Source organism: Balaenoptera musculus, chromosome 19, assembly GCF_009873245.2.
Source record: "Balaenoptera musculus isolate JJ_BM4_2016_0621 chromosome 19, mBalMus1.pri.v3, whole genome shotgun sequence".
Lineage (NCBI taxonomy): Eukaryota > Metazoa > Chordata > Mammalia > Artiodactyla > Balaenopteridae > Balaenoptera > Balaenoptera musculus.
Window position 1 is genome coordinate 50053292 of NC_045803.1, and position 18359 is coordinate 50071650.

Sequence of the window (18359 nt, forward strand, 5' to 3'; positions counted from 1 at the left end):
TATTGTCAAACCCTCTTCACGTGTGTCTCAGGGGCCATAACAGAATTCTAAGGCCTAGATGGACTTCTCTTTTTCTTTCTCTGTCTCTCTCGTTTTAAAAATCTTTCCCAGGGTGATGCAGCACAGTGACAAAATAATAACCTTTTAAGTCTGACAGACCTGGATTTGAGTCCTGACCCATTACTCAATGACCATGTGCCCTTGGGCCAAATATGTGACCTCTGTGAATCTCAGAGTCCCCATCTGCAAAGGGAAGATAATAGTATCTTCCTAACTAGGCTGTTGTGAGGATTAAATATGATAACATATGGTTGCTTTTATTAATAATATTTTATTAACAAAAGGTAGTAGAAAGGTAACTTATCTGCCATCTATTCCATTTTTCATTATTAACCATAATTTTTATGTCTGCCAAATAGCAATAATTCACTTAAAAATCCTCTTAAATATATTTTAAAAATAGCATGCATAAGTTTTATACATATATATATATATATGTATCTCACACATGTAGGAAAAAATACTGTTTATTCAGGTCATTTGGACTTACTTCACCCAGATAGTTTTATTTATCTCTGGTCTGAAGATTCAAAATTTCAAAAACCTGAGAGCAATTTGCTTTTTAATTTATTACTTAGTTTTTTTTTCTTTCCCCCCTCCTTTCCCTTCCCTCTCTTTCTTTCTGCAAAAAGATTTTCAAGTAGGGAAAAAAAAAAGAGATGCAACTACATTTATGGTTTATCTAACTTGGATGATTTCCATAAATAAATGATTACATGACTATTAAGAGTAGAAAAAAAATAATTCAGTATCTCCATAAGATGGTAAATGTCATGTATTTCATCCCAGCATTTGATGGTTTGTAATTTTCTCATACACAAACAAGAAAAATGATTAATTAATATCTTACCCCCAAACTTTTCTCAACTTTTTGAGAAATTACTCTGAGATTCTTAATCAACATTTATACACTTATATCACCTTGGTAATCACTGGCTTCTCACTAATTTATTCAAGAACTTAACAAGTTTCAAAGACAAAGAAACAGAACACTTTATTATAAAACTTATAAAATAATTAAATATTACACATATATTTTGACTTTTCTCTATAACCCATGTTTGTTTATTCAACATTTTTCCTCAGAATTAATATCACTTAGCGAAGCAAGTGAGAACACATAAGAATAGGCTATTAATTAATAAATTAATTTTCCATAAAATAATAAAATGATAATTATATAAAGAAACAACTTGCAGTTTTTCAGAGGGCAAGGGGGTGGTGATGTGGCACTATATATATATTTTTTTAATGATAAAATGGCCATTATTCTCGGCCAAGCCAAGGAGATTCAGAGAATATTCTAATCATTATTTCTCTGAGATCTGAGAATGCATGATTCTAATTAGAACGGAACAAAGGATGCTCTCAATTTAACGAACCACTGTCTAGTTGGTTGTGCTGAGCTGGCAAATCCCTGTTTGAATTGAGACTTTTTAAAGCAGTAAAATTGGGTTACATTCATCAAAGACATTGAGGAATAGAGTAGAATTATATAAATATGCCCTTAATAACCACATCTCAAAAAATTACAGAAGGACACAGTCTTGTAAGTTACTTTGGTTTTGGCAAAATAGTGTGGTATTTTTCCAGTTGAGCACAATTTTAAGCTCATTAGTGCCTACCAACAGCTGGCCTCTGCACACTGAAAATATGATCTGAAAGATTATAAAACACTCTTATTCGTTGAAGGGTCTTGGCATATTATGATTTATTAATATTCACATAGCAAGAAGACAGATGGATTTTTCTATTGCTACTGTGACTTTTTTCTTGTTAACTAAATCCTAGGGCAAATTTAAACATGTCAGTTGGTAGGAAAAAAACCACAAGCGGCCTTTAATTTTCCAAGCATCTCTGATAATATGTAGGGAGCATTATAAATGATGTTTTCCTCTCCTTCAAAAAAGGGCTGTTTTGCTCTTTAGCTCCTCTTAGATTTTTACCAGAAATGAACATCTCACCAATTGTGATTCCCAAAGAGCAGACTTGAGGCTCCTGAGTACTTGTTCGACTAGCACCAAAAATTATGAGGTTGATAGAGTGTGTAGGGCAACAGTGTTTTGTGTGGTTTTTTTTTTTCCTTTTTTTCAGAGTGTGAATTTCAGTGAAGTGGCGATCTTAACTATAGTTCATGTTGCCCTGTTTTCAGAATATTCCTTTTCAAGTTGTGAATTTTAGTCTTGGAGACTCTCTATGAGCAGAATATACTTTAAACAAAATAATAAAAAACAACACACACACACACACACACAAACACACACACACACACACCAAATAAACAGGACATGAAGCTTGCCAGTCCAGCAGCAAGCACAATCACGAGCACCATTTGGCGTTTGTATAACTTCTGGTTTGGGGTGTCCACAGTTCGGTCAAACTGTGAGCTCCAAGGAAGTTAGGCAGCGTGTTCCGTCCACGTTTGATTGCTCCAAGTCTTAGTCTTTGACTTGAAGTCTTAAAGGGCCTTTTCAAAACTGACGTCTCGGTCATGGAACCCTCTGAGGTTCACAGGGGGGGTCTGTCCCAAAGTTAACAAGAGTCTCACTTTGTCAAAATTTGTCCTATCTCACTGTAAGTCATCACTTCTTGCATGTAACAGTGCAAATCAAAGCTGTTCTGTCTTTGTTTTAGGTTTTTGTAAATCAGATTTGTCATCGCTTCCCATGTTCAAGTGCTTCTGAGTACCATGTGCGTTGGGGAACTGAAAAAGGAGCCTGTCTGTACTTGAGAGCGGGCCCCTCCAACACTGCGGTCAGCTCACACGTGGTCTGCAGTGTTCAGCTTTCGATGGAAATGTGGCTGGTCTCTCCGGAGGTTGGGAGGTAAGACCCTGGCCCTTCCGGGCTGGAAGGGTGTCAAGATCAGCTCTTCCTTGTGCATGACTTGCAGCATTGTTTGCCGTAAAATTTGTGGTTGCAGACACCATGCTGAGGAACAAGATGACACCAGCCGAAGAAATCTACACAGGATGGATCCTCTAAGGTGAGAGAACACATTCAGCACGTTAGGATAGGTTCTTAGCCTTTTTCTTAAGGTCAGGGCCTAGAGAACAAAGACTTGGGGTCGACTTGCCTTGTGCCCCTGAGTGGTTCTTACATTATACATTAGAACTTTGGTGGGAGGGTGGGGAAAGCAGGATTAAGACACCTAAAGGGACCATAGCCATTAACAAAATGTAAACAGGTGGGGGGAAAGTGGGTGTTTAAAAAAAGTCATATCCAGCCTGAGATTAATGTCAGATCCTCCCAAATAACCCGGGGACTACCATTTTGCCTCCAAGGGACGTACCCTAGAACAGCGCATTAGGGATACCCTGAGGATGTTGTTAAACCACTAGTTCTGCTTCAGAAGGTCTGGGGTGAAGACTGAGATTTTTTATTTCTAACAAGCACCTCAGGGTTGCTGCTGCTAATCCAGGCGTGTTACTTTGGGGAGCAATGAACCTAATATATTGGGAGTCAGGAAACCTGGATTTAAGGCCCAGCTGCGACATTCTGTGTAGGTTTAAATAAAATCTCATGGCCAATTTGCAAATAAGTGAATTTAAGTCAGCATCAATCTTTTCAAATTTCTTTAGTTCTTTAAGAGAACAGACGTGATTATCTATTGGAAGCAGAACAGTGGGCATCAAAGGGTTTTACCCAAAAGGGCCTCAGGAGATACAGAAAGCACATGAAGTTGTATGTAAATTTTTCTTTATATAAACATAAATGCATGTTTTAGGAGTTAGGGTTCAGTCATTCTACTGGATTCTCAAGGATTTTTGACTTCAGAAATATTTAGGGTCTACCCTATACTCTCATTCATAGCTGGAATTTTTTCCTCTATGAAAGCCTTAAGTCACCCTCAACTCACCCAAAACCACCCTCTGCCCACAGGCACCCAATCATGTCCCTTCCGAATTCATCCTTCAGTGGCTCCCGTGTGCCTTTAGACATGGCATGAAAGGTTGCCGCTCTTCTGTGTTTCCTGCTGCTCCCAATTTGTATCCTGTCTTCCTGCGATTCAGAACTGCCTATAGTTCCTTCTTCCCTTCCTTAAGACTTGGTTCCTCTGCCTAAAACTCCCTTTTACACACACACACTTCACCCCTGTCTCATAGTAGCTCCAGTGATCCTTTTAAAACAGAAATCCATTCCTGTCATGTCTCTGCCCCTAACTCTGCCACGGGATCCCATCCACCCAGAGCGAAAGGTACGGTCCTTACAATGACTGACGAGGCCCTAGGATCTGGTTCCCCTAAGACACCTGAGACACTTCCCCTTCATTTCCCTTAAGTCTTTGCTCAGAGGTCACCGATCAGTAAGGCCTTCTCTGACCACCCTATAAAAATAGCAAGCCCTTTGGCCTCCCAGGAAGGACTCCCTATTCCCTCTCTTGCTTTATTTTTCTACACTGGATTTACTGGCATTTATCATATTATGTTTACTAACTATCTGGGTCCTCTCTAGAGTGCAAGAACCTTGAGCAGAGATTTTATCTACTTTTTTTCACTTTGTTCCCAACATCTAGTGTCTTCTGAGTAGCTACTCAAAAAATATTTGTTGAAAAAATAAATTCCCTGTACCTCTCATGGCTGAAACAACCCATTGAAACCATACTAAGTGTCAACTTGGGTGTAAGGATGAAATGGAGTTGTTATTTTCTTTCCAATAAGTCCTGGATATATTTTGGAGGTAGAGTCTAAAGGATTTACTGAAAGGTTGGTAAAGGGTATGAGAGAAAAAGAAGAATCAAGAATGACTCTAGGATTTTGACCTGAGCATCTAGAAGAATGGGATCATGTTTACTGAAATGGGGACCTCTATAGGGGTGGAGGTAGGGCACCAGGAGACTGGTTTAGGATGTATTGTTAGAGATATAAGCTAGACATGAGATGAAGACTTTGCCTATGTGCCTATTTATACATCTTCAAGTTCAATTATTTTTTAATATATACTTGTACAGTGTCTTATACCCCATTAGCATGTACCCTAATCAATCAGAATGTGCATCTGGATCAGTTTCTATTTAGATGGTAGAGATTATCTTCTTGATGCAGTGGAAATACTGGAGGATAAGAACAGACCACTAAAAGCATGGTCCTAACTGCACTGTTTATCATCACTTACCCCTCTCGAGATAAGAATGGAATTTTGACAGGTATCTGCGGCTTGTGCTATAAGCTAAACGTAAGTCCCGAAGCAGACGTGAGGGTCCTCACTATGCTATCAGTCCGTATAAGTGCTGTGTTGGGTTATAGTTATCATGATCATTACTAGTAGCTTGTTATTCGAGCTTCTATGATGAGTCAGGTATTTTATTCACACTATTAAGGACGACCCTAGAGTGAGCTTCACATCTTACATGCAAACAACTGACAAATATTTTTGGCTTCATCTTCAAAATACACCCAGCATCCAGCCACTCCCACTCCTGCGACTGCCCCAGTGGAAACTCGTCCCCTCGCTGGACTGTTGGAGCTGCCTTCTGCAAAGAGCAGACAAGCCCTCGTTCTGTTCTCGGTCCCCTGTGCTCTTCTAGGTGTAAGTGCCAGTGATCCTCCAAGTCAGATCCTCCTGCACCTCTGCTCTAAGTTCTCTGTTGCCTTCCGTCTAACTCAGAGTTTTATCTGAGGTCCTTATAATAACGTACAAGGCCTCCAGGACCACTTTTAGCTCATGGCTTAACCCCCTTTCACTGTATTCATCCTACTCCAGGTGTCTTGCTGTCCTGCCTTGATCAGATTTACATATTCCTGCCTCAGGGCCTTTGCATTTGCTGTTCCCTCTGCCAGGAACACTCTCCTTCTAGATGCATACATAGCTCACCTTCCTTTAGGTCATCTTTAGGTCTCTGTTTAAATATCGCATCATCAAAATTGAAACCTCTTCCCTGTGTCACCATGGGAATGCTTACTGCCCACTCACAGTTCCTGAAAACTCAGGGCCGAAAATACACTCAAATCACTTCCCCCAGTGCGCATCCAGCCAGCAACATAAGAAGGAAGACTTCTGGGCAGTAGTGTGTGCATGCCACGCTCCCTACCTTGGGGATGGGAATGGGAGAACTGAGAGGAAATCTCCAACTTAGTAAGACTATAGCCCACGTTTTTGGCCAGGAAGAAACACCTGGGCTTGTGTCCTTCCTATTTGCCTTCTCATTTTACTCCTCTTTCTAAAAGGAGACCTGACTCAGTCAAGAGGCATGGAGAGAAGTCCCTCTTCTAGGAAGCCTTTTCCCACATCCTCCCTTTTCACTTCGCACCATCCCTGCAAACCAGCTAGAGCTCACCGCCGTCACAACGCTACGGATGTTCCACCTGTTTTATTTGCTGTGGTGTCTTTCTCCTCTTTTGAGACACTGAGCTCCCTGTGGCTTAAGAACAAGACCCTGCCATGTTCTTTTATCCCTAGAAGAGTGCTAAAGGTAAAACAGTAGTACTTAACACACAGTCTTTTATTTATACACTCCTGCATTTGTTCATTTAACACATGTTGAGCACCTACTGTGTGCCATGTGTGGTGATGGGTGCACAAAATAATAAACATCAATAGCCTTCCCACTGCCTTGCCCCTAGCGTGCCTCTTGACTCTCCCCACCTCACAGCCCTGCCTAGGAAATACGTACTCTTGAGTATTTTCAGGATTGGCCTTTGGCCTTTCTTGAAAGTACTGAGGGGGCATGCCCTTTATTTGTGGCCTTCCAGACTGAGTCTCTGTATGTGTGGCTTTGTCTGTGGCCAACTGACTAAAGGGTGAAAGTGAAAAATCACCGATGGTGAGGAAAGGAGTCGTCAGTCTGGGAGTATATGACCACTTGCTTCTTCCCCTATAAGCTTTCTGCTGAGAAAGGCTGCAGGTCTGTAGAATTCTGGCATTGCCTTAGAGGTGATCTGGCTGTGAACAATTGCTATATTATTGGTTTTCTTATCTTGTGCAAACCTCAGATAAGAAAGGAGAGCAGAGGAGAGAAAATTGATGCCTGGAGCTAAGGCTATAAGAAGGAGATAAACAACAACATCAATTTAAAGATGGGAAGTGGTCTGGACAGTGAAGAGGAAGTGAGTAACAGGCCTGAACCCGATTCACCACAAATTGGAAAACCTGGGGTAAGAGACTGTACAGTTTTCAAAACGCTGTGATTGGATAAAGAGAAAACTCAGCAGGTACACGATGGAAAATGATTCTTGGGCACAAGGAAATCTAATTAGGCTGAAGAAATATTTCCTGGTGTTTGTCAGGTTACTTTAAAATAAGATGAACTAGTGAAGAACAATATGGTTCACTCAGACAAGTGAATTTCCCATGTTTCCATCAGCACTCACTGTACTTCATTTGACCTAACTTGAACGAAAAAAAACCATTCAAGGTGTAGTGCTAGGATAATGCATATTCACTGCAATTGTAATTTATCTGTCACCTCAATTAAAATGTAAGCTTCTAGAGGGCAATTATTGTTCACTCTTGCATTCCCGTGGATCAGTATAATCTCTGGCATATGGTGGTTACTTTGTTCAACTTTTTCTTCTTTTTTTAAAGGTAATTTTTATTTGATATTGGAGTATAGTTGATTTACTATGTTGTGTTAGTTACAGGGGTTCAGCAAAGTGATTCAGTTATACATATATCCATGCTTTTTCAGATTCTTTTCCCATATAGGATATTACAGAATATTGAGTAGAGGTCCCTGTGCTATACAGTAGGTCCTTATTGGTTATCTATTTTACATATAGTCGTGTGTACATGTTAATCCCAAACTCCTAATTTATCCCTCCCTCCCCATGTTTCCCCTTTGGTAACCATAAGTTTGTTTTCGAAGTCTGTGAGACTGTTTCTGTTTTGTAAATAAGTTCATTTGTATCATTTTTTTTTTTAGATTCCACATATAAGTGATATCATATGATACTTCTCTTTCTCTGTCTGACTTACTTTACTTATTATGATGAGCTCTAGGTCCATCCAGGTTGCTGCAAATGGCATTATTTCATTCTTTTTTATGGCTCTGGCACATGGTGGTTACTTTTTTCAATTTAAATTTAGTTTAAGAAAAGGGCCTTGCAACATTACCATTTCATCCTTTCAAAGTAAAAATTAATGGCTAACAAAGCCACTAATTGTAGAATTAAATGTTCCTTGCACACCCATGCAAACAAGATCATTCTGAGCAGGAACTTTCCTGGATTTGTGCCTTGTACATCTCTCAGGAGTGCTCTTCACATAGACTTTGATGTGAATGGCACCCCCTAGAGTTGTGCAATGCATAAGCTGCACAATCAAATATGGTAGGCTTTTGAAAAATATTCCAAAGAGCAGTAAAACTGACTGGCACGTGGGGGTCCTTTACCTCTCTTTTCAGGAGCTGGACAAAAGTTTGTATTACAGGCTCGTAGCACTGGAGGTTTCTGCCGGAGCAGACAACTGGAGGAAGGCCGGCCCTGCTGAACACAGTGGACTGATCGGGTCTGGACCCCTCCTCCACAGGTCACCGTGCACTGCAGAAAAGGGAAAAGAGGAAGGAGTCAGGAACAATCGGGATGGTGTCCTGTCTGATGTCAGCGACATCAAATAAAAGGAATCCCCATGCTTCATGACATTGCCAAGACGCCTGTCCATAAAATAGGGATTGTCCAGAGCCAGGCACAATGTGCCCGTGGCCCACTGAGGCTCTTCTAACACGTGGGAGCCATGTGATCTGATTAGAAGGCTCTTAAGCAAATGCTATCTATCTCCCCCAAGAGTGTGTGTGTCTCCTAGTTAAGTGACTCATAAAGAAGAGAGCTTCCAGAAATACAGAAGCTGCTGTAAGAATGCAGAAACAAATAGAGACACATCTAGGCAATTCATCACAGTATTTAAAGAATTCCAGGCAATCTCTGCAGATACGATAGTGGAGGGGATAGTTCAAAACTTGGACAGCAAAAGAAATAACTCTCCGAGACAGCTTTGGAATCATGCCCTCTGTGCCCAGCCGAATTCTGAGTTAGCATGGTGGATATGGTGCTTCCTAGAAGTCAATTATTTCACTGTCCAACTAAAGTTAAAAAAAAAAAAAAAAAAAAAAAAGACGAATAAGGACTGTCAACTTATTTTTTTCCAGGCACACATATAAAGATATTTGTGCCTGGAAAACAAGAAAATATTATCAGGGAAAAAGATAGCCCTTTAAATAGATTTTTATATGTATTTTGCTTTTAAAAAATTCACTACATTATCCTTATTATTTTTCTTATTTTATTGTGGACAGGTGAGGACTTCATCTCAGACAAGCATCACTATATGGATTGGCATATGAGAGGAAAAAATATGTTGAGGTAAAAAGAGTATGAGTTTTGGAATTAGCCCCAAATTCAAATATAGCTGTATTATTGTTATCAAATCATTTAAACCAGAAGTTGGCAAACTTTTTTTGTAAAGAGCAAAATAGTAAATATTTTTATTTGATTTACAATATTATATTAGTCTCAGGTGTACAACAGAGTGATGCAAAATTTTTATAGATTATATTCCATTTATAGTTATTATAAAATATTGGTTGTGTCCCCTGTGCTGTAAACTATGTCATTGTAGCTTATTTATTATATATACAGTAGTTTGTACCTTTTAATACCCCTCCCACTCTGTTACTGGTTTGTTCTCTCTATATTTTTTACATTCCACATATAAGTGATAACAAACAGTATTTGTCCTTCTCTATCTGACTTCCTTCACTAAGCATAATACCTTCCTGGTCCATTGATGTTGCTGCAAATGGCATTATTTCCTTCTTTTTTATGGCTGAGTAGTAGTCCATTATATACATGTACCACATCTTCTTTATCCACTCATCTGTTGATAGGTACTTAGTTTGCTTTCATATCTTGGTTATTGTAAATAATGCTGTTATGAAAATTAGGGTGCATGTATCTTTTTGAATTAGTGTTTTCATTTTCTTTGGTTACATACCCAGGAGTTGAACTGCTGGGTCATATGGTAGTTCTATTTTTAGTGTTTTGAGGAATGTCCATACTGTTTTCCACAGTGTCTGTACCAATTTACATTCCCACCAACAGTGTATAGGGGTTCACTTTTCTCCACATCCTTGCCAAGATTTGTTATTTGTGTTCTTTTTGATGATAGCCATACTAAGAGGTGTGAGGTAACATCTCACTGTGTTTTTTTTTTTTTTTATAAATTATTTATTTTTGGCTGCGTTGGGTCTTCGTTGCTGTGCGTGGGCGGGCTTTCTCTAGTTGCGGGGCGAGCGGGGGCTACTCTTCAGTGTGGGCTTCTCGTCACAGTGGCTTCTCTTGTTGTGGAGCACGGGCTCTAGGCACGCGGGCTCAGTAGTTGTGGCATGCGGGCTCTAGAGCACAGGCTCAGTAGCTGTGGTGCACGGGCTTAGTTGCTCTGCGGCATGTGGGATCTGCCCGGACCAGGGCTTGAACCCACGTCCCCTGCATTGGCAGGCAGATTCTTAACCACTGTGCCACCAGGGAAGCCCCTCACTGTGGTTTTGATTTGCATTTCTCTGACGATCAGTGATGTTGAGCATCTTTTCATGTACTCTTTGGCCATCTGCATGTCCTCTTTGGAAAAATGTTTATTCAGTTCTTCTGCCCATTTTTGATTGGGTTGTTTTGGTTTTTGATATTGATTTGTATGAGTTGTTTATATGTTTTGGATATTATCACCTTATTAGTCACATCATTTGCAAATATTTCCTCCCAGTCAGTAGGTTGTCATTTCATTTTGTCTATGGTTTCCTTTTATGTGAAAAGTTTTTAAGTTTAATTAGATCCTACGTGTTTATTTTTGCTTTAGTTTCCTTTGCCTGAGGAGGCAGATCCAAAAAAACATTGCCACAATTTATGTAAAAGAATGTTCTGCCTATGTTTTCTTCTAGGAGTTTTATGGTTTCTGGTCTTACATTTAGGTCTTTAATCCATTTTGAGTTTATTTTTGTATATGGTATGAGAAAATGTACTAATTTCATTCTTTTACATGCAGTGGTACAGTTTTCCCAGTACCACTAATTGAAGAGACTATTTTCTCCACTGTATAGTCTTGCCTCCTTCATTGTAGATTAATTGACCTTAAGTGCATGGGTTTAATTCTGGGCTCTCTATTCAGTCCCATTAATCCATGTGTCTGTTTTTGTGCCAGTATCATACTGTTTAGATTACCATAGTTTTTTAGTATAGTCTGAAGTCAGGGAGCATGATACCTCCAGTTCTGTTCTTCTTTCTTAAGATTGTTTTGGGTCTTTTGTGTTTCCAAACAAATTTTAAGATTATTTGTTCCAGTTCTGTGAAAAATGCTATTGGTATTTTGATAGGGATTGCACTGAATATGTAGATTGCCTTGGGTAGTATGATCATTTTAACAATATTAATTATATTAATTCTTCCAATCCACAAACACAGTATATCTTTCCATCTGTTTGTGACCTCTTCAATTTCTTTGATCAGTGTCTTATAGTTTTATGAGTACAGGTCTTTTACCTCCTTGGGTAGGTTTATTCCTAGGTATTTTATTCTTTTTGATGTAATTGTAAATGGGATTGTTTAATTTCTCTGACAGGTTGTTATTAGTGTGTGGAAATATAACAGACTTCTGTACCTTAATTTTGTATCTTACAGCTTTACCAAATCCGTTGATGAAACGCAGTAGTTTTTTGGTGGTGCATCTTTAGGATTCTCTATATATTAGTATCATGTCACCCACAAACAGTGACAGCTTTACTTCTTCTTTTCCAGTTTGGATTCCTTTTATTGCCCTGCCTTGTGCAGAGGCTGCTGACCGCTGGTTGGTGAGGCTGTGTCACAAGGTGGCTGGCTGCAGAACCCTGGGGTTAGTGCTGGCGGGCTGGTGAGCAGGACCAGGGTCCAGGAGATCCCAGGGCTGACGCCCACCTACTGGTGCATTCAGCCAGGTCCTGGGGCTAGTGCCAGCCCAGTGGCAGGCAAAGTCAGGTCCTGGGGTCTGGCTGCAGAGTCCAGCAGTCCCAGAGGCTGTGTCTAAATATTGGTGGGTAAAGCCATTTTCTGACACAGCTGCTGTGGGTCTGGCATGTCTCACAGCTTGTGTTGGCCTACTGATGAGTTGGGCTGGATCCCAGGGCAGCCGGCAGCCAAGGTATCTCAGAGCTGGTGTTGTCCTGCTGGTGGGTGGGCTGGGTCCTGCCATGGCTGCCGTTGACCTGAGGCTGCTGTCCACCCGCTGGTGGGTGAGGCTGGTTCTGAGGCTAGAGCAGGCTCACTGGTAGGCTGGATTTGGGCCCAGGGAGTCTTAAGGCAGCCTCTTTGCTGGTGGGTGGGGCAGTATCTGCACCCAGTTAAAGTGCTTGGCCTGAGGCGTCCCAGTACTGGTGCCTTTAGGCTGGTAGGCAGGGCTGGATCCCTAGGCTAATCAGCTAGAGGGAGGTTACAAAATGGCGCTTGCCAGCACTAGTGTCCATGTGGTAGAATGAGCTCCCCAAGTGCCTGATGCCAGTGTCTGTATCCAGGGTTTGTTCCAGTTGCTTCCTTCTTCTCCAGGAGACTCTCCAAGATCAGCAGGTAGGTCTGACCCAGGCTCCTTTCTAAGCATTGCTTATGCCCTAGGTCTCAGAGCACATGAGATTCTGTGTGCACCGTTTAAGAGCGGTGTCTCTGTTTCCCACAGTGCTCCGGAACTCCTGAAAGTAAGCACCACTGGCCTCCAAGGCCAAACGTTCTGAAGGCTCACCTTCCTGGTGCAGATCCCTCGCTCCCTGGGGACAAGCTCTGCAACTGTAACTATTCTCCCATTTGTGAATCACCCACCTTGGGGTATACTGCAACTCTGCCTCTCCTACCCATCTCACTGTGGCTCCTTCTTTATATCTTTAGTTGTAGAAGATCTTTTCTGGTAGGTTCTGGTCTTTGTCGTCAATTGTCGTTCTGTAAATAGTTGTTATTTTGGTGTGCCCATGAGAGGGGGTGAACTCCTACCCTTTCATCTGGGGAACTCTCCTCTCACAGTAGTAAATATTTTAGGCTTTATGGGCCATACGATTTTTGTTGCAGTTACTCAACTCTGCCTTTGTAGCACTAAAGCAGCCATGAACAACACAAACAAACAAATGAACATGGCTGTGTGCTAATAAAAGTTTATTCAGGCAGCAGTTGGGGGAGATAATTTGCCCACTGGCAATTATTTGCTGATCCCTGATCTAAATGATTTTACATGAATCAATTTCCAAATCTGTTAAAAGAGTAAAATAATGATAAAAATTTTAAAAAGGAATTCATAGCAATAGGTATAGCACCTAGTACGAGCCTAGCCAATTAGAGATATGCAATCATGCTAATTTCCTGATCCTTCCTCCATGTTTTAGTTCCCAGAGCCTCCCAAATACATACCCAAACCTACCTGGCTCCTGTGTTGCATGATGAGGTGGGTAGCACCTCTCAAGCCAGTGGGGTCTCTGAAGAGCTACATAACTCCCATTGGTTGTAACAACGCATGGACCAAAACACAGCTTTGGATTCCTGAGGGCATATTATGCTCTAAGACTTAGCATCACATACCAATCCTAGCCCAAAGCAATGTGTCTAAAGTTGCTTCCAAGTCTTTCGAGGAAAAGGGTGTGTCTAACATCTGAGTTTAAAAGCTGGGTGTCTTTGGCTGAATTGCCTAAGTCACTGAGCTTTACCTGCCTCAAAATAGGGACAAAAATACCCACTGATAAGACTGTTTCCAGGATGAAGGAAGGGAATACAGGATGCGTGTACAGTCCGTAGCATAGAAAGGGCTTGACAAATGTTAGCTATTATATTATTCAGAAACATGACATAAAAACCAAATGAGTCAAGACTCTGAGCAGCATTTCTAAAATACAGAAGACTCTAGGGATGGTTTTAACATCACCAACTGTGAACATTAGCACTATGTGACAGCCCTGGGACTATGTACTTTATATTATTTACTCATTAAAAAACTAAAAGAGAAAACAAAAACCCCAGCTCTGCAAGATATTATCATCTCAATTTTCTAGATGTGAAAATGGAGGCTCACAGATGATGGAATCTGCCCAGGGCCGCACGGGCAGTGGAGCTGGCCAAGGCGCTCAGGTTGTTTGGACAGGTCTGTAACAGCAGCAGTTGTAAACTGCCTCCTGTTTTTTGAATCTCTCCTAAATGTAGACCACCCCCCCTCAATCTGTGTGCGCTCACCTGTTGCCATGGCGATGAATACCACCCAGCTGCCATACTGTACACTGGACGGGCTGGACACGCCCCTCGGTTGCAGGTTTCTTCCAAGTCCAGGTTTGGTTTCTTAATATTGCGGCACCGTCGCTCAGGGAGGGTTATCAGCTTGCCCTGGAAGGCCTTCTCGCTGCATTTCATTTCCCTCTTCCTCACCCCCAAACCACAGCTAGCGGAACACTAGGGGCCAAGAAAAGAGGCGTCAGTGGGCAGGCTCCACCGTTAAGTCTGCTGAGCGGATGCGTTCTGACCTAAGGATGCACCATTCACGTGTAATCAGAGGGATGGGACTGCGGCAGTTCAACCACACCACACCAGGATCCCGAAAGCACTGCACCCAGCCCCTCATGCTACAGAGGCCAGAGAATCGGAGTCCCTTTCCCAAGGTCACAGAATTCATCAGTACCATAAAACAAAATGAGGCCCTGCCCAGCAGGACCACGAGATGCCACATGGAGGGAGTGAGACAAAGTCCGAGAGAAAGACAAGATTGGCAGAGGATGTGATCAGGGTCTCTGTGTAGTGACTGGATGTCCAGGAATACCTGAGGCCTCTCTGCAGAGTCAGGGGGTCTGTGTGCCAAGGAAGCAGGGCAGGGAGACTGGGGTTAGAGGCAGTGCAGGGGAAGAACCATCAGGTAAGAAGTAACTTCCCTTCATTTTTACCCTGCCTCTCTCTTGGCTGAGATACAACCTGCACCTGTGGTATGGCAGGAAAAACAAAGAGAAGGAGGGAGGCTGATGAAAAGTATGAGAAAACCTGTTTTTGTTTTAAACAGTATTATGGAAGACTGTACGAAGCCTTGATGAACTGAATAAATCAGTAAGAATTGGCATCAGTGTAACCATCATAAATAATGAAGGATAGGGATCGGATCAAGATGGCGGAGGAGCAGGGTGTGGAGTTCACCTTCTGCCACAAATACATCAGATACACCTGCATGTGGAATGATTCTCACAGAACATCTACTGAACCCTGGCAGGAGACCTCAGACTTTCAAAAGGGTAAGAAAATCTCCACATAACTGGGTAGGACAAAAGAAAAAAGGAAAAAAAAAAAGAGAGAAAGGAACTGGGACAGGATCTGTGCCCCTGGGAGGAAACTGTGCAAGGGGAAAGCTTTCTGCACCCTGGGAAGTCCCCTCACTGGCAGGGAGATCAACCCGGACAGAGGGGAAGTTTTGGAGCCTTGGAGGAGCACAGCAACCAGTTTGTAGAGGGCAAAGAGGAGAGAGACCTGCATGGAGGGTTGGCACCACCACCCGGCACCCCCTAGCCTGAGATGCTTCTCCGCTGAGGCAGGCAGGGGCTGGGTGCTGAGGCTCGGGATTTGGAGGTCAGACCCAGGGAGACGACTGGGGTTGGTTGCTTGGAGACACCCTGAGGGGGCTAGGGCGTGGTATGCCCCAACAAAGGGAGTACAGAAAGAAGCCTGGGCCCATCAGAGAGGCAAGGCACTATTGTTGTGGGGTGGGGGGGGTGTGCTAGGAGAGGGGCAGGACCGCCATAGGAGCTTCTTTCTCTGTGAGTGCACTCTCCAGCAGCAAAGTCCTGGAGGGGAAAGTCTGCAACCTAGGTTACTCTACCCAGCAAGATTATCATTTCGAATAGAAGGGGAGAGAAAGAATTTCTCAGACAAGCAAAAACTAAAAGAATACAGCAGTACTAAACCTATCCTAAAAGAAATACTGAAAGGTCTTTTCTAAATAGAAAGGAAGATATAGGAAGGAGGAAATCACAAATGGCAAGTAAATCACTTAAATAATTCAATATACAGATCAAAAGGAAAAAAAAACTATCTGTGAAAGCAATGATAAACACAAGGAACAGCAAAAGGGTAAACATGAAGATGTAAAAAAGGACATTAAAATCTTAAAATGTGGGGAAAGAGTAAGAAAATGTAGATGCTTTTTTTTTTTTTTTTAGAATGTGTTAGAGCCTATTTGACTATCAGTCGAAAGCAAGCAGATATAGGAAGGGGTTAACATACTTGAAAAACAGGGCAACCACAAATCAAAAACATAAAATAGATTCACAAAGATCAAAAAGAAGAAAACACAAGCATAAAATAAAAGGAAATCATTAAATCACAAAAAGAAAAACAACAAAGAAGAAACAATTAACTGGTAAACAAGGTTTAAAATGGCAATAAATACATATGTATCGATAATTACCTTAAATGTCAATGGACTGAATGCTCCAATCAAAAGACATAGAGTGGCAGACTGGATTAAAATACAAGAGACCCACCTTAGGGCAAAGGACACAAATAGATTGAAAATGAGGGGATGGAAGAAGATACTTCACACAAACAGAAACGACAAGAAAGTGGTAGTCACAATACTTGTATCAGACGAAATAGACTTTTTCTTTATGGCCTCTGTTTTAAAGAAGGACACTATATAATGATAAGAGGATCAATACAAGAAGAGGATTTTACACTCCTCAACATATATGCACCTAATACAGGAGCACCAAAATACATAAAACAAATACTAACAGACATAAAGTCTCCAACTATTATTGTATTCCTGTCAATCTCTCCCTTTAACACCCCACTCACATCAATGGACATATCTTCTAGACAGAAAATCAATAAGACAACAGAGATCCTAAATGATACAATAGAACAGTTACACTTAATTGATATTTTCGGGACATTACATCCAAAAAAAAAAAAAAGAAAACCAGAATACACATTCTTTTCAAGTGCACATGGAACATTCTCTAGGATTGACCACATACTAGGGCACAAAACTAACCTCAACACATTTAAGAGTATAGAAATTATTTCAAGCATCTTCTCTGATGACTGCAATGGCATGAAACTAGAAATCAACCATAGGAAAAGAAATGAGAAAAAAACCGATTACATGGAGACTAAACAATGTGCTACTAGAAAAACCAATGGGTCAACAAGGAAATCAAAAAGAAACTAAAAAATACCTTGAAACAAATGAAATGAAAGCACAACCATACAATATCTATGGGATGCAGTAAAATCAGTTCATACAGGGAAGTTCCGAGCAATACATGCCTTCCTCAAAACAACAAGAAAAATCTCAAACAACCTAACCTACTACCTGAAATAATTAGAAAAAGGAGAGTAAATTAGAAAAAGGAGAGTAAACCTAAAGGCAGCAGAAGGAAGGAAACAATACAGATCAGAGGAAATAAAACAGAGATAAAAAAACAATAGAAAAAATCAAGAGCTGGTTCTTTGAAAGGGTAAACAAAATTGACAAACCTCTGACCAGACTCACCAAGAAGAAAAAGAGAACCCAAATAAACAAAATAAGAAATGAAAAATGCCTTAAAGACTTAAACATAAAACATGACACTGTAAAACTCCTAGAAGAGAGCATAGGCAAAACATTCTCTGACATAAATCATACCAGTGTTTTCTTAGGTCAGCTTCCCAAGGCAACAGAAATAAAAACAAAAATAAACAAATGGGACCTAATCAAACTTACAAGGTTTTTCACAGCAAAGGGAACCATAAAACAACCGAAAAGACAGCCTGTGGAACGGGAGAAAACTTTTGCAAATGATGCAACCAACAAGGGCTTAATCTCCAAAATATACAAACAGCTCATACAACTTAACAACAGAAAAAACAAACAACCCAATTGAAAAATGGGCAGAAGACCTAAATAAACATTTCTCCAAAGAAGACGTACAAATGGCCAATAGGCACAGGAAGAGATGCTCAACATCACTAATTATTAGAGAAATGCAAATCAAAACTACAGTGAGGTACCACCTCACACTGGTCAGATGGCCATTATTAAAAAGTCTAAAATAACAAATGCTGGAGAGGGTGTGGAGAAAAGGGAACCCTCCTGCACTGTTGGTGGGAATGTAAGTTGGTGCAGGCACTGTGGAAAACCGTATGGAGGTTCCTCAGAAAACTAAAAATAGAATTGCCACATGATCCAGCATATAACCAGACAAAAAACTTTAATTAAAAATGATACATGCACCCCTATGTTCATAGCAGCACTATTCACAATAGCCAAGACATGGAAGCAACCTAAATGTCTATTGACAGATGAATGGATAAAGAAAATGTGGTACATATATGCAATGGAATATTACTCAGCCATAAA

The 18359-nt window shown here is 41.0% G+C and overlaps 1 protein-coding gene across 1 annotated transcript in view; it reads right to left on the reverse strand.

Moving 5' to 3' along the window:
• Positions 1-661: 661 nt before the first annotated feature.
• The window catches only part of ADAMTS18 (ADAM metallopeptidase with thrombospondin type 1 motif 18), a 185827-nt gene continuing 168129 nt past the window's right edge, over positions 662-18359 (reverse strand). Inside the window, exons 22-24 of the mRNA XM_036832341.1 lie at positions 14219-14431; positions 8389-8536; positions 662-3040 (exon numbers count right to left, since the gene is read on the reverse strand). Coding sequence (XP_036688236.1) covers positions 2925-3040; positions 8389-8536; positions 14219-14431 — 477 coding nt within the window. The 3' untranslated portion in view covers positions 662-2924. The remainder of the gene's footprint in view (positions 3041-8388; positions 8537-14218; positions 14432-18359) is intronic.